This window comes from Malus sylvestris, chromosome 7 (genome assembly GCF_916048215.2).
Source record: "Malus sylvestris chromosome 7, drMalSylv7.2, whole genome shotgun sequence".
NCBI lineage: Eukaryota > Viridiplantae > Streptophyta > Magnoliopsida > Rosales > Rosaceae > Malus > Malus sylvestris.
The window spans coordinates 35103916-35117547 of NC_062266.1; the positions used below are offsets into that span (position 1 = coordinate 35103916).

At 38.0% G+C, this 13632-nt stretch overlaps 4 protein-coding genes across 4 annotated transcripts in view; 3 read left to right on the forward strand and 1 right to left on the reverse strand.

Annotated features, from left to right (window-relative positions):
• The window catches only part of LOC126628717 (60S ribosomal protein L13-3), a 95242-nt gene that overhangs the window by 33159 nt on the left and 48451 nt on the right, over nt 1–13632 (reverse strand). The gene's annotated exons all lie outside the window — the stretch shown is intronic.
• On the forward strand, nt 3348–5493 carry LOC126628711 (uncharacterized). The gene is made up of 6 exons (XM_050298496.1): nt 3348–3596; nt 3822–4043; nt 4309–4475; nt 4587–4671; nt 4936–5004; nt 5092–5493. The coding sequence occupies exons 1-6, from the start codon at nt 3471–3473 to the stop codon at nt 5260–5262; spliced, it is 840 nt and encodes a 279-aa protein (XP_050154453.1). The 5' UTR covers nt 3348–3470; the 3' UTR covers nt 5263–5493.
• Nucleotides 6481–9244, forward strand: LOC126628716 (uncharacterized). The gene is made up of 3 exons (XM_050298501.1): nt 6481–6729; nt 8157–8359; nt 8610–9244. The coding sequence occupies exons 1-3, from the start codon at nt 6634–6636 to the stop codon at nt 8947–8949; spliced, it is 639 nt and encodes a 212-aa protein (XP_050154458.1). The 5' UTR covers nt 6481–6633; the 3' UTR covers nt 8950–9244.
• Nucleotides 10987–13581, forward strand: LOC126628705 (cell division cycle 20.2, cofactor of APC complex-like). Its single transcript, XM_050298486.1, has 5 exons — nt 10987–11399; nt 11679–11948; nt 12065–12334; nt 12429–13010; nt 13109–13581. The coding sequence occupies exons 1-5, from the start codon at nt 11301–11303 to the stop codon at nt 13247–13249; spliced, it is 1362 nt and encodes a 453-aa protein (XP_050154443.1). The 5' UTR covers nt 10987–11300; the 3' UTR covers nt 13250–13581.

Sequence of the window (13632 nt, forward strand, 5' to 3'; positions counted from 1 at the left end):
AAGCGGCGTCGTTCTCTTTGACGGTTGGGTTTGTTTTGCGCGTCCAAGTCGCGGACTTGGTCGAACATTCTCGCTTTAGTGTTTTAACGGTGTTTTTTTGAGGCGTTTGTAATTATGTGGTGGCGTTTGGTCATTGGCTGGTGTTTTTACAGTTATTGAGTTCTGCCTTAAAACTATTTAGACGCACAAAATCGACACTTTTAATAACATGTCCTCTTGTCTAAAATGATATTTTTTACCATGTTCTAAAATATCCATAATATCCCGATATTTCCATCGAAATTTATGTGTTTTTGGACTACTGATATTTTTTTGGACTACCGATATTTTAGACCTTGCTAAGTCACTCATGTATCTTACCATGCAATGTATAAAGTGTAAAATATTGTACTAATTCATTATATATAAATGATTATGGTGTGTTTAAACTTATTTCATTAATTACTACATATTTTCTACACTTACAATGTTTGTCAGCTCGCTATATAATCAACTTAAATAAGTTATATCTATCATGCAATGCATTTCCTTCCAATTTTTTATGATAAACTAATAGATAATTGATTAAATAAACATCCTGCAAAGTTTCAATAAAACTTTCCAAGTTTTTCTTACAATTTCCGTGATTTTTATTCAATTTTTATCGATATCGATAATATCCCGATATTTCCATCGAAATTTCCGTGTTTTTGAACTACCGATATTTCCGATATCATCGATATTTTATACCTTGCTTTTTACCTCTATTAGACATTGGGTAATTTTTTTTATTCTAAAAAAAGAGGACTAACTGGTGGTTTCGTTACAGCAATCTACCTTTTTTAGTGCAAAAGAGACTCACAAAGGCATTTTAGTTTCCCCTGACCCCATTGATGCTAACTGTATGAGTGCATATATTTGTACCACATTTTGTGTACTTAGAACTCACGTTTAACAAACACGTAATTAACAACGTGATTTGTATTATTGAGGTTCACAAGACATGGAGGTTTACGTGTACAAATGGTCAAATGAATTGTCATTTGTACTAGCTGGTAATATCCATGTTCACGTAAACAGTTATACTCATAATCATGTATTTATATAAACGGTTATCTATAATTGTAATCATTAAATTTAGCACAATTACTCATATCCGCGAATATTTTATCAATTCCTATTTACGCTCCAAAGTCCAGTGGTCGTTTATTGACTGCTAGTTGATTAACTATGGCCAACAACTCTACCTACAACCTCTCCGCTTGAGTGAAATAGAATCTTTTTGTTCATGTATTTCTAAATCTCAAGTTTAACACTTAATTATTAGAAAAACAAAAGGAATGCTAATTAACAATTGAAAGTCCTTTTTATGCTTGGATGGAACTCGAATATTCCCTAGCAAGCATGGCATTATACCAAAACCCACATGTTTAGGCATACATCAAGTCTTTGGTCTCTTACAAGTTATAAAAAAATTCTTAAAATGTTATGTTTGCATCAATCTCGAGTTCAAAGATAAGCATATCTTACACTTTTCTAACAAGCGTGCGTGCCAAAAAAAAAAGAAGAAGAAGCAAAGATTTTATAGTTCCCACAAATGTGGCCAATTGGTAAGTGAAATTAACAAAAATGGTTCATTCTTTTGTTACTAGTACTGTACAACCAAGTAATCACGAGTGTCGAACGCTAGAATTTATAGGGTGCCAAAACAAACGAACATATTGTGGATGCAAATTTTCTCCTCTTCGATCTTGGACGATTTTGCACCTACAAAACAACTAGCACCTTAGGTTAAGGCCAAAAGCCTCACGCGCCCACGATGAATGGGGGGGCTTTGGCCGAAGAACCTCCGATGCCAAAGTTAGAATTTTAGAGAGAAATAGTGTTTAGAGTGTTTTGGAATTTTTGCAAGAGATTTGGAATGAGTGTTTGGTAAAAATGGGTGACTATTTATAGGACCAAATTGGTCCACATCTTCAAGAAATGGCCGGCCCTTTCTTTGTGCTTTGGGATGAATTTTGTGGTTTTATTAGCCACTTTATTGGCTAATAAAATATAATAGAAATAAATGGGAAGTTACCCAATTGAATGACTAGCATTATTTGGCTAATAAAGTGGAAGAAATTTGAAAAGGTGTGGAGCAAAGAGAGGGAATGTGGCCGGTCTACTAGGTGGGATTTTAGGGTTTATTTTAGGTTTAATTAGCCAATTAATTGGCTAATTAAATATGAAAGGAAATGTTTTAGTATTTATGGTATTGATTGGCTAATTTAAAAGGGAAGGAAAGGTGGAAAAGGTAGAAAAAGGTGATGGAATAGGCTTTGAATGGGGTAGCCGGCCCTATATCATTTTTTAGGTTTGAGTGGATGTTTCAAATTGATAATTAAGGGATGATTTTAGGAGATATGGGAAGAATATATTATTTAGATAATTAATTAACTAAATAATATATTAGGGAAATTAAGTTTTGGAAATAATTACCTAAAATAAGATAATTTGGAATTGGTTACCTCTTTTGGAGCATTTTTGAATTGGTTGAGGATGATTACCCACTACTTGCGCGTAGGAATCCCGGTATGCCTCAAGGGTATTTTTGTCCTCTTTCGTTCAAAAGTCCACGTGTCGCCTAGCGAATATTTTTGGCTCCACACATATGTCGTAAAAAGAGTATTACTTAATTATGCATTGCTGACCAAAAGTATAGGAATGAAGACATTATTGGGAAGAACATCGCGAGGGGACACATGTGGGAGCCAAGGCATGCTAAAGGGCGGTGTCGAATGTGCACATTGCACAATGAATAAGTGACAGTTCATTTTCGTGACAAAATCAATATCCAATAGTTATCAACCCCTTTCAGTCGTTAATTGGAAAATTAATTGCAGCAAGCGATCCCTCATGTCGCGGGTTTGCTTTGCAGAACGCACATATACAAGGACGAAGGCATGCAAGTTGTAATTTACTTTGGCATGTCATGAGGTTAACTTGAAAAATAATTTATATGAAACGGATATGGACGAAGGTGTGCAAGTTGTAATTTACCTTGGCATGGCATGAGGTTACCTTGAAAAATAACTTATATGAAACGAATAAGATAAGGCGACAATGTCACAAAACAATGATGTGGCACCATATGAGAAAATTCAAACACAAAGTGTTGTGATATAAATTAGAGATGTCGCGTCTAGTGTAATTGAAAATCCTTCTTGTTTACCTTGGGCTTGCAAGGATGGCCCGAGTACGCGGTTGACCAGGCTTGGTTAGCATTCGACCCAGCAATTTTTATAAGATCTAATTATTTTTGGAAGAAAGTTGGTGCTTGTGATTTGTGGCTGGCCAGTGGCCACTAAAATCAATCGTGGCCAATCAAAATTTATCTGGTCCTGCAATCCTGTGAACAACAGCTTCATTCATCTAGATATCAAACTAGAAGAGTGTGTGCCTGACTCACTCTAGCTTCTCTGTCTGGTCACAATTTAGCGCTACCAAACATGTCACAGGCGGTGCTTGCTGCTGCTTCCTCCTCCTCCTCTTGCTCCCCCACCTTCAACAGGCACCACTCGACAAGAACTCCACAGGTCGCTACTCCAAAACAATTTCCACCGGTTCAATGCCAGGTAGGTACCAATTCTAATGCTCAAACCACAAGAATATCTATCGCAACGGGTATGTCATTGTGGCAGTATTCCAAAGTAATGATCATATAGGGTATCGGTGCGTGATTGGTTTGTGATATTGCCAAAGTGTCACACCATTTGGATATGTTTTGATTCCGAATCATGCTGTTCAAGAAATCTAACTTTATGACTACATTTGTTTTGTTCTATATTCTATATATCTAGAAATCTAGCTTCCAAGGATTGTCACTTGGAGAAGCCAAACGGGGAGTGCTATATTCTCTGGTAGCAGATTTGAATAATAGGAGTGGTTTAGGCAACAACGTAAGAAGAGGGCTTAGGGTTACAGCAAGAACTGCTGGGGCAGCCAAGTCGATCGAGGCTGAGGTGGACAAGCCTTTAGGCCTCACTTTGGGGCAAAAGCCCGGAGGTCCTGTTACCATCACTGTCAGTTTCTCTTATTATCTTTCCTTTCCTATCTCCAATTGTTCAATATATTTGTACAAATTTCCATTTATACGGTTATAAGAACATGGAGCTGTTAGTCGCACTCCAAACTAGTCACATGCACCCCTCCATAGTGATAAAATTAAAAAGGGATGATATATTGCAGGATGACTATTTTGGAGTGATGACGACAATTTCCATAAGAATATGATCACTAACAATTGGGAGCTTAATCTTATATTATATGTATTGATAATATGTCTAGGCTGTGGATGGAGGTGGGAATGCAGCAAAGTCAGGGCTCAAGGCAGGGGACCAGGTCATCTACACCAGCAGCTTCTTTGGTGATGAATTATGGCCAGCAGATAAACTAGGGTTTACAAAAACTGCGATCAATGCCAAGCCAGACTCTGTTTACTTTGTTGTTAGCAGGTTGTTTATCCATTTCTTAATTTAATGTTGCAATATAAATTGGTTTTATTGAATTAATAAAACTGTTTTAGATTGGAAAATTGAAGTTAATTGTGGTCATTTTTAATGTAGGGGTGGTGCTCCTGTCGACGTTAAACGCCTACCCAAGCGTCCAGCTCCACCTCGTTTTGGACGGAAACTAACCGAGGCTCAAAAGGCAAGCATCACTTTATTAACATAACCCGCGGAATGATACTATAGTGTACAACTTATAACACCAACTTATAATATAGTGTCACTTAGTATTACTATTTAGTGATATTTCTCTTTACTAGTAAGTGGGGTATTAAGTTCGATTCTCGCCAAAAACGAATTTGAACCACATTATTATTAGCCTATTGTGTTTCATTTGTCATGAGCTTCTACACTCTGCGCCTTATGAATTATACTATTGATTGGGTGCACCATGAACAATTTTCAGGCTAGAGCTACTCACATATGTCTTGACTGTGGATTCATATACACATTACAGAAGCCCTTTGATGAGCAGGTAATTTAATTAGCTCCGTTTTCACCAATTACCAATTAGATTAGACGAGTTTGTGTACGTGATTTTGATGCATGCATGCAATTGCAGCCGGATTCGTACACATGCCCTCAATGTCTAGCACCAAAGAAGCGGTTTGCACAATACGATGTCAACACCGGGAAAGCCATTGGCGGCGGTTTGCCTCCGATCGGCGTCATCATTGGCCTAGCGGCTGGTCTTGCCGGCGTCGGAGCTTTGCTTGTATATGGTCTTCAATGAGCACACGGCTAAATACATGCATTTAATTAAATTATACTAATACCCTCAATCATGTATCGGTTGTTGCAAGAGGCCTATTCTCTAGAAAATGTAAAAACAACATGGAGTTTTTAGATTTAAATTATCAATTCAAGAAGGGTAGCATTTTTCTTTTTTAGAGAGTAAGGTTGGTATCTGTTTGAATGAAATTATGGATTTGAATGCAACATAATATATTTGGAGTCTCAATAACAGCTTCTTGTAATTATAAATGCACAAAACTAACTAATCACGAGCCAAAAACAAATCTATGAGTCGGGTAGGCCCCAATTTATACTACTTAGTGTTTGTTTTGGCATGTAAATACAAAAACAAGCAATTAATATTTTGTTTTAAAGACGTTTTTGGTTGGACCTAATTAGTTCTATTCAGTTTGATTCATGCTTATAATTAGTTTGGTTCGATTTAGTTCAATATGTTGTTTTTTTGTAAAGTTTGGAAAAGAAAGCAAACGAGAAGAAGAGACAAAAATAAATAATAGATGTGAGTATAAGAATCGACTCTACAATTTGAGTAGGATGTCCAATAAAAAAAGACTAGTGTAGAAAACAAATAAAAAATTATATTGGCCCATCAGTTTGGTTTTAAAAGTCGAAAAATCGAAAACCGAACGTATCATGGCCAAATGTATTTTCCCGGTTCGGCTTACCGGTTTGAACGTCACCCCTAAGTAAATGTATTTTTGCATTTTTGTTTTCTCCTGTTGAGCTTTTCTTGGGCTGACATTTCATGTTGGGCTGACATTTCATGCTGACATTTCATTTTTTGGTGCTTTTTTTCTTCAGTACAATGATATATTTTAGGGGAGAGTCTGACTAAGCTACCCAATAGACAACTTAATTTAGTATCCAATTTATCATCTACAAGATTCTAATTCAAAACCTCTTATTTACTAATAGAAAAGAATATCATCCGACCGTTGTATGGGTTTTATTTGTTTATTTATATAATTTTTCACTTTTAGCTTGTTCGGTTCGTTGCGACCTTTCTCGGAGAGATTTTTCCAATGTGATTGGTATATAGGGTAGTATATCACATACTATTATATAAATAGTGAGATATTTGTGATTAAAAGTTAATAATTTAAAAAATAAAATTTTCTACCACTTATATTAAAATACGTGATGTACCACTTATGTTTCTCCCGGCTAAAAATCTCTCCCTCCCGGGAGCTTCCTGTCCAAGTCTCTACTATCTAGACGCGCAGCCAACTTTACGTCTTCTCTTCTTCTTCAGACTTCAGACAAGTTACCAAAATTTACGCCCAACAGCCAGAAACAGAAAAAAGAGTGTTAGTGGGGAGATTCTTTTGGCTGATCCCAGAAGCCAGAGATGGAGAGAAAAGTGCTTCTGGTTTGCTGCGCGGTGGGACTACTGGGGCTGCTATCAGCCGCCACAGGTTTCGGCGCCGAGGGCACGAGAATCAAGGTAAAAGCTAAGGGGCTCATCTGGGTTTTGCTTAGATCTTCTTTTCTTCACATGTGTTCGTCTAAATCTGCTTCCTTTCTGCTTGATTATACTCTAACCCTCTGTTCGATTGCTGGGAAAAGTTGGGAAATTAAGTAAAGTAGAAGAGGGATTTCATATTATTACTAACTAATCTGTTTTGTTCATCCTTGAAGGGTGCAAATTCCAAAGCTTGAAGCTTTAATTTCTTATCTGCTTCAACGAACGGAAAGTTGTTTTAGGATTGCAGTTAATTTTCTCTTTTGTCATTGTTTTTCTTGTTTCCACTGCATCTGTTCGAATTTCCTGTTCGAAATCCAAGGCATTTTTTAACCTCGACGGGCTAGACCCAGCCCTTCTATTTTTATTTTTATGAGTTATCGATATTTTTACATTAAGGGAGGGAGAGTTCAGCTAAGTCACACAATGGTTAGTCTATTTTGGTATCGAATCCGCCATCCGGGATATTCAAACCTAAGACCTCTTACTTCAAAGTGAAGAGGAATATCACTAGACCGTAGTACTGAGTGGCTAACCCAGCCCTTCTATTAAGAAGATGGCTGTTTGTTAAGCTGACTTCTACATTTCCCCTTTTCGGTAAGACTTGAAACTAATATCGTATGTAGTGTTGACTTCCGATGCCTTTACCTTAACTTCCAAATTTCAATTATTTATTTGACTTCAATGCTTCAACTTTCGGGCTTCCAAAATGACTGCGGAAACTCACTAGTGTAGTTTGCCGATGAAGATTTGCCCATTTTTCAGTAAACGAAAACGCAGTTTGGAATTGTGTTATTTCTTTACAAATGCGATTAAAAATCTCAAATCTGGAGCAAGAACAGTCATCTTTTAGGCTCTATCATTTCCTTTAATCATTCTTTTGTTGCACATAAGGTTAATAGCTCATTTTGACCTCTAATGTCAAAAGAGTTGTGTTCATGTGAGAATCTGAGATGGAGATTAATGGAGAGACTGAGAGATTTACGCCTTCCCTCTCCATTCGGCAGTTATTGTCGGTGGACTCAAGGCTGGTTTGGTATTGCTGTGCTTTGAAAAAAAATTGTTTCTGTTGTGCTGTGAGAATAAGCTCATTTTTGTTGCTTCACGTTTTAGCTTTTTTTTCATCCAAAACTGTGAAAATAAGCTGTCTTTAAGTGTTTACCAAACACTTTTTTGAGCTCAGCTATAAAAGCACCTCGGTACCAAACCAGTACTCAATCTGTTTAGAATATGCTCACAAGTTGTCAGTTTTCAGTATGGAGTGATTGTTTAGAACCTTTAAGCAAGTGCGTCTTCATGCTAAGTTCATTTGATTTTCTTCTCCGGCTTTTTCCAGTTTTGTTGGCATTCAGTTTGCATAGTGGAGTCGATGCTGAAAATGTTCTGTTACTTCATTTTCTAACATGCAGGGTTCTCAGGTTCAGTTTGTCTCAGCTGCTCAATGTGAATACCCTCGGAGTCCGGCTCTTGGACTTGGTGTAACTGCTGCAATGGCTCTTATGTTAGCTCAAATAATTCTAAATGTATTTTCTGGGTGCATTTGTTGCAAAAGGAGCCCTCAGCCTTACAACTCTAACTGGACAGTAGCGTTGTTCTGCTTTGTTCTTTCCTGGTAATTCTCAACTACCACTTGTATCATTCATGAGGAAAATGACTAAGGCTGCTAATCCATAAGCATGATTGGTTAATTCATCGTTTTGTTATCTTGTCAGTTTCTTACTATTCTTGTTGCTGCTGTTGTTTTTCTGGTTAAAAAGCACATGCGCATTTTTTCTACAAGAAAAAGGCAACTTGTCTAGCTGTTTCAACTGGATTAACAATGAATGTGTTTTCCGTTTACTCCACTCTCCACACTGGTGCAGGTTCACATTTGTTATAGCGTTTCTTCTGCTGCTCACTGGTGCTGCACTCAATGACCGACATGGTGTAGAAAGCATGTACTTTGGCAACTACTACTGTTACGTTGTGAAACCCGGAGTGTTTGCCGGAGGTGCCGTTTTGTCAATTGCAAGTGTGGCACTTGGAATTGTCTACTATGTCACCTTAAATTCAGCAAAGAACAGTGATCCTTCATGGGCTGGTTCCACCCCTAATCAAGGGGCAATAGCTATGGGGCAACCTCAGATGCCACAGCAGAGCACTACTACCCAAGAACCAGTATTCGTCCATGAAGACACGTACATGAGGCGGCAGTTCACATGATCCGGGGCTCACATCGGTAAGACTTTATGTTATGAGCCTATGATCAGTCTCTGAAGATGTAATGGTTGGAATTCTAAGAAATGGGTTGTTTTCTCGTAGCAGCGTGCTCTATAGGTAGCGTAGCCGTATAATCCCTGCATTCGTTTTGTCGGTAGATTTCGTAGGATTGTATGTAATTTTGTGGATACCGTGCTGTCCAAGAAACCGAATGTGTTTGAATACCAGCTGGATGGATTATTTAAGATTTACGAATTTTACATGGATGGACTCCGATGGACTGAGTTTTGATTCAGAAGCCTGGTTTTGCTATTGATTTTGGCAGAAATAGACCAAATGAGATACTTTGATTCACGTTCTTTTTTTCTTTACAAAATAATAAATAAATAAAACTAGAAATAATGAATACAATATTGGAGCATACTAATGGAGAAAGCATATCTCTATTAATTAATGAAACTCTCTTTGCCAACCAAAAGAGGGTGAAAAGACTACTTAGTCTTCTATCATACAAAAAAAATGATGGGTAATAATGTAATTTCACAAGTTCAAAATTTACTTTTTTTTTATTAAATCCGTACCTACAGGTGATGTTAAAATACCTCTAATATTAAAAAAAACAAAAAAAAAACCTCACACTCACCCCCCCACGTTCTCTCTCTCTCCCTATTTCCTTCTCATTTTCTAAAAAAATGTTATCATACACATAAAATGTGTAGGCAAATGCTAATAACAATAAAAGATGATTCAAAACATTTGAAATCATTAAAAAAATCTATAAAATTAAAAAGAATTGTGAAGCTATAAATTTATATATATATATATATATATATATATATATATATATATATATATATATATATATATATATAGGGTTTAGGGATGCAAATTTCTTCCTCCTTGATCTTGGACAATTTTGCACCTACAAAACAATTAACATCTTAGGTTAAGGCCAAGAGCTTCATGCGCCCACGATGAACCGGGGGGGGGGCTTTGGCCAAAGAACCTCCGATGCCAAAGTTAGAATTTAGAGATAAATAGTGTTTAGAGAATTTTGGATTTTTGCCAAAGTGTTGGAATGAGTGTTTGGTGAAAATGGGAGAGCCTCATGCGCCCACGATGAATGGGGGGGGGCTTTGGCCAAAGAACCTCCGATGCCAAAGTTAGAATTTAGAGATAAATAGTGTTTAGAGAATTTTGGATTTTTGCCAAAGTGTTGGAATGAGTGTTTGGTGAAAATGGGAGCCAATATATAGGGGAGAAAAGGTGTGGCCGGCCTTTAGGCAATGGGTGATTTATTTTGGGGGGTTATGGAAATAATGGGCTAGTTAATTAGCAAATAATAATAGCCTAATTAACTAGCTATTGAATGTCATAAAAGGGAAAAAAATATGGTAGCAAAAATAAAAGGCATGGCCGGCCCTCTTGGGAGAGAGGGTAACCGGCCTTTGGTGTGTTTTTGGGGTATAATTTGGTGGTTTAATTGGTAATTATTGGATGAATTTGGTAATAAATCCATTAATTACCAATTAACATAATTTTATAAGAAATGTTGGGGAGGTTTAAGGATTAATTACTATGTGGAGAATAAAGGATGATGATGGATGAAATAATTTGAGTTGTTACCTTTTTGAGGCTTTTTTTGACTTGGTTGAGGGATGATTGCCCGCTACCTGCGCGTAGGAATCGTGATACACCTCAAAGATAATTTTGTCTTCCTCATCCAAAAATCCACGTGTCGCCTTATGATTTTTTTTCACTCTATATATATTATTGACACCTCAAAAGAAATTATCGTGTATCTCCCATTTAAGTTTCTTGAAAAATGTCAGATCCTTCACTTTCATAAGAAGAAAATAATAATGCTAGATCTTGCATTATTATAGTGAATGAGACACAGTTGAATAATTGATATCCTTAATAATTACGATTAGGGATTTTTCATTAAAAAAAAAACAAAATTACTAGATAGGGAACTCAAACGGTGTGCTGTATCTGACCAAACGCAGGGGTATTTTCCGTCACACAAGTTTTCAACGGCTCTATGGATACATAGCCGTTGCAAGCTTTCCATAACCCTAGCCCGTCTGCCAACCCCTTCATCTTATCGCTATATAAACCCACTAATTCAACCCCAGCATTACTCACTTACTCTCTCTCTCTCTCTCTCTCTGAAATCGCAATTCATTGCAACGCTCAGAGATCAATCACATCACTTGCCCTCCAATTTCTTGAATCTAACCCTTTTTGCAGGATTGATTTTGTGAACTGACTAATATTTTTTGCAGGATTTTTAAATTTTGCTCTTTTAGTTTTCGCATATATATATATATATATTGTGTGGGTATAACATCATGGATGCAGGATCAATGGGTTCTTCACCCAACATGAAGTCGCAGTCTAGGTGCCCTCTTCAAGAACAGTTTCTTCAGCGAAGGAATTCTCGGGAAAACGTGAGTTTTTAATTTTATGCCGAATAGATTTTTCTTCACGGTTCAATTGATTTGATTTCGGAAATTTGGGATTCTGTTCTTTATTAGGGTTCAATCAATTTGATTTCGGAAATTAGGGATCTGTTTTACTTTGATTTGGATATTTGTTATTGGTTGGTATATATGTTTGGGTTTGGGGTTCATCTAGATTTGGGATCTGATATCTAATTGATTTCTGTAATTAGGGTTCTTTAATTGACCGATGTTCTGATTTGCATCTTTTGTAATTTACCTTACCAGTTGGACAGGTTCATACCAAACAGGTCAGCAATGGATTTTGATTTCGCGAACATGATGCTAACGGAAGGTAGGAAAGGTAAGGAAAACCCAGCTGCCTCTTCCCCATCCAGAGAGGCCTATCGGAAGCAGTTGGCAGAGGCAATGAACATGAACCGGACTAGAATCCTTGCATTCAAGAACAAGCCACCTGCCCCTGTTGAGATGTTCCCGCGCGAGTTCTCTTCTCTGCAACAGGATAAACCGGCAAAGCCCCGAAGACACATTCCTCAAGTGCGTATATGTTTTTTATTCTGATCTCATGAACATATTTGCTTAAACTTGATTGGTTACTCTGAAAATTTGTTGCGGTGTTTAACTGACTACTAATGATTTGATGCAATATTCAGACCTCAGAGAAGACATTGGATGCTCCGGACCTTGTGGATGATTACTACCTCAATTTGTTGGATTGGGGGAGCTGCAATGTCCTCGCAATAGCTCTTGCAAACACAGTTTATTTGTGGGATGCTACCAATGGTTCTACTTCGGAACTGGTCACATTTGAGGATGAAGTTGGATCTGTGACCAGCGTCAGTTGGGCTCCTGATGGGCGCCACATTGCTATTGGACTGGACAATTCTGAAGTACAGTTATGGGATTCGACTGCTAACAAACAGGTTGGTTGGTTTGGTTGTCATATTCCTCTTCTGTTTTATGCTACATCGTGGCCAATTTTACCAACATTTCTTGTGATGTTGTTTCCTTCTGTAGCTGAGAACTTTGAGAGGTTGCCACCGTTCACGAGTAGGCTCTTTGGCATGGAACAACCACATTCTTACAACTGGAGGGATGGACGGTTGCATTGTGAACAATGATGTAAGAATTAGATCACACATTGTTGAGACATACAGAGGACATGAGCAAGAGGTTTGTGGACTCAAGTGGTCGGCCTCAGGCCAACAATTGGCTAGCGGAGGAAACGACAACCTTCTCCATATATGGGACAGATCAGTGGCATCTTCAAATTCACCAACTCAGTGGCTTCACAGACTTGAAGATCATACAGCTGCAGTGAAAGCCCTGGCTTGGTGTCCTTTCCAGGGCAATTTATTGGCTTCTGGTGGAGGCGGGGGTGACCGGTGCATAAAGTTTTGGAACACTCACACAGGTGCATGCTTGAACTCGGTTGACACTGGCTCTCAGGTCTGTTCTTTGCTGTGGAACAAGAATGAAAGGGAATTGCTTAGCTCACATGGGTTTACTCAGAATCAGCTCACTCTTTGGAAATACCCGTCGATGGCTAAAATTGCCGAGCTCACTGGCCATACTTCTAGAGTTCTTTATATGGCTCAGGTAATTAATCTGACAACCTTATAATGGAATTGAATATGTAAGCTATGTTCCCTTACAGACATAAAACTAAATCCTTTCATGTTGTGAATTATCTGCAGAGCCCCGATGGTTGCACAGTTGCATCAGCAGCTGGTGATGAAACACTCAGGTTTTGGAACGTTTTTGGGGTCCCTGAGGTGGCTAAACCAGCTCCCAAAGCTAACCCCGAGCCTTTTGCTCATTTGAACCGCATTCGCTGATCAAGAACATGAGAAGGGGTTGAGGGTTCCCTTGAATCATATTTGCACATTTACATCAGATGGAGCTGCAGTATTCTTTCTTTAAGAATCATACCGCTGATCAAGATTCAAGAACATAAGAAATTATATCCTTGCTTCGGAGCAGCGCAAGTTAGTGTTCTTCATCAATAGTCTCAGACTGCAGCACAGGGCAATCTCAGTCCACATTCTTTGTACAACTCCCTCCCCTGTATAAAAAGGGTGATAGAAAATAGGAAATCCTTGTAATCAATTAGTAATGGATTTTCAGTCTCCCTTTCCTGTGGACGTAGGCACATTGCCGAACCACGTAACTTTTGTGTGTTTGTGCTCTCTCTCTCTCTCTCTCTCTCTCTCTCTCTCTC

What these genes read in the sequence shown, in the direction of transcription:
- LOC126628711 (XM_050298496.1), top strand. Translation starts at nt 3,471, where the DNA reads ATGTCACAGGCGGTGCTTGCTGCTGCTTCCTCCTCCTCCTCTTGCTCC. An exon ending in GAGGTCCTGTTACCATCACT is followed by an intron (nt 4,044 to 4,308) that starts GTCAGTTTCTCT and finishes TAATATGTCTAG; the next exon opens with GCTGTGGATGGAGGTGGGAA. An exon ending in AGAAGCCCTTTGATGAGCAG is followed by an intron (nt 5,005 to 5,091) that starts GTAATTTAATTA and finishes ATGCAATTGCAG; the next exon opens with CCGGATTCGTACACATGCCC.
- LOC126628716 (XM_050298501.1), top strand. Translation starts at nt 6,634, where the DNA reads ATGGAGAGAAAAGTGCTTCTGGTTTGCTGCGCGGTGGGACTACTGGGG. An exon ending in CCGAGGGCACGAGAATCAAG is followed by an intron (nt 6,730 to 8,156) that starts GTAAAAGCTAAG and finishes TCTAACATGCAG; the next exon opens with GGTTCTCAGGTTCAGTTTGT. An exon ending in TTCTGCTTTGTTCTTTCCTG is followed by an intron (nt 8,360 to 8,609) that starts GTAATTCTCAAC and finishes ACACTGGTGCAG; the next exon opens with GTTCACATTTGTTATAGCGT.
- LOC126628705 (XM_050298486.1), top strand. Translation starts at nt 11,301, where the DNA reads ATGGATGCAGGATCAATGGGTTCTTCACCCAACATGAAGTCGCAGTCT. An exon ending in CCCGAAGACACATTCCTCAA is followed by an intron (nt 11,949 to 12,064) that starts GTGCGTATATGT and finishes TGCAATATTCAG; the next exon opens with ACCTCAGAGAAGACATTGGA. An exon ending in GAGTTCTTTATATGGCTCAG is followed by an intron (nt 13,011 to 13,108) that starts GTAATTAATCTG and finishes AATTATCTGCAG; the next exon opens with AGCCCCGATGGTTGCACAGT.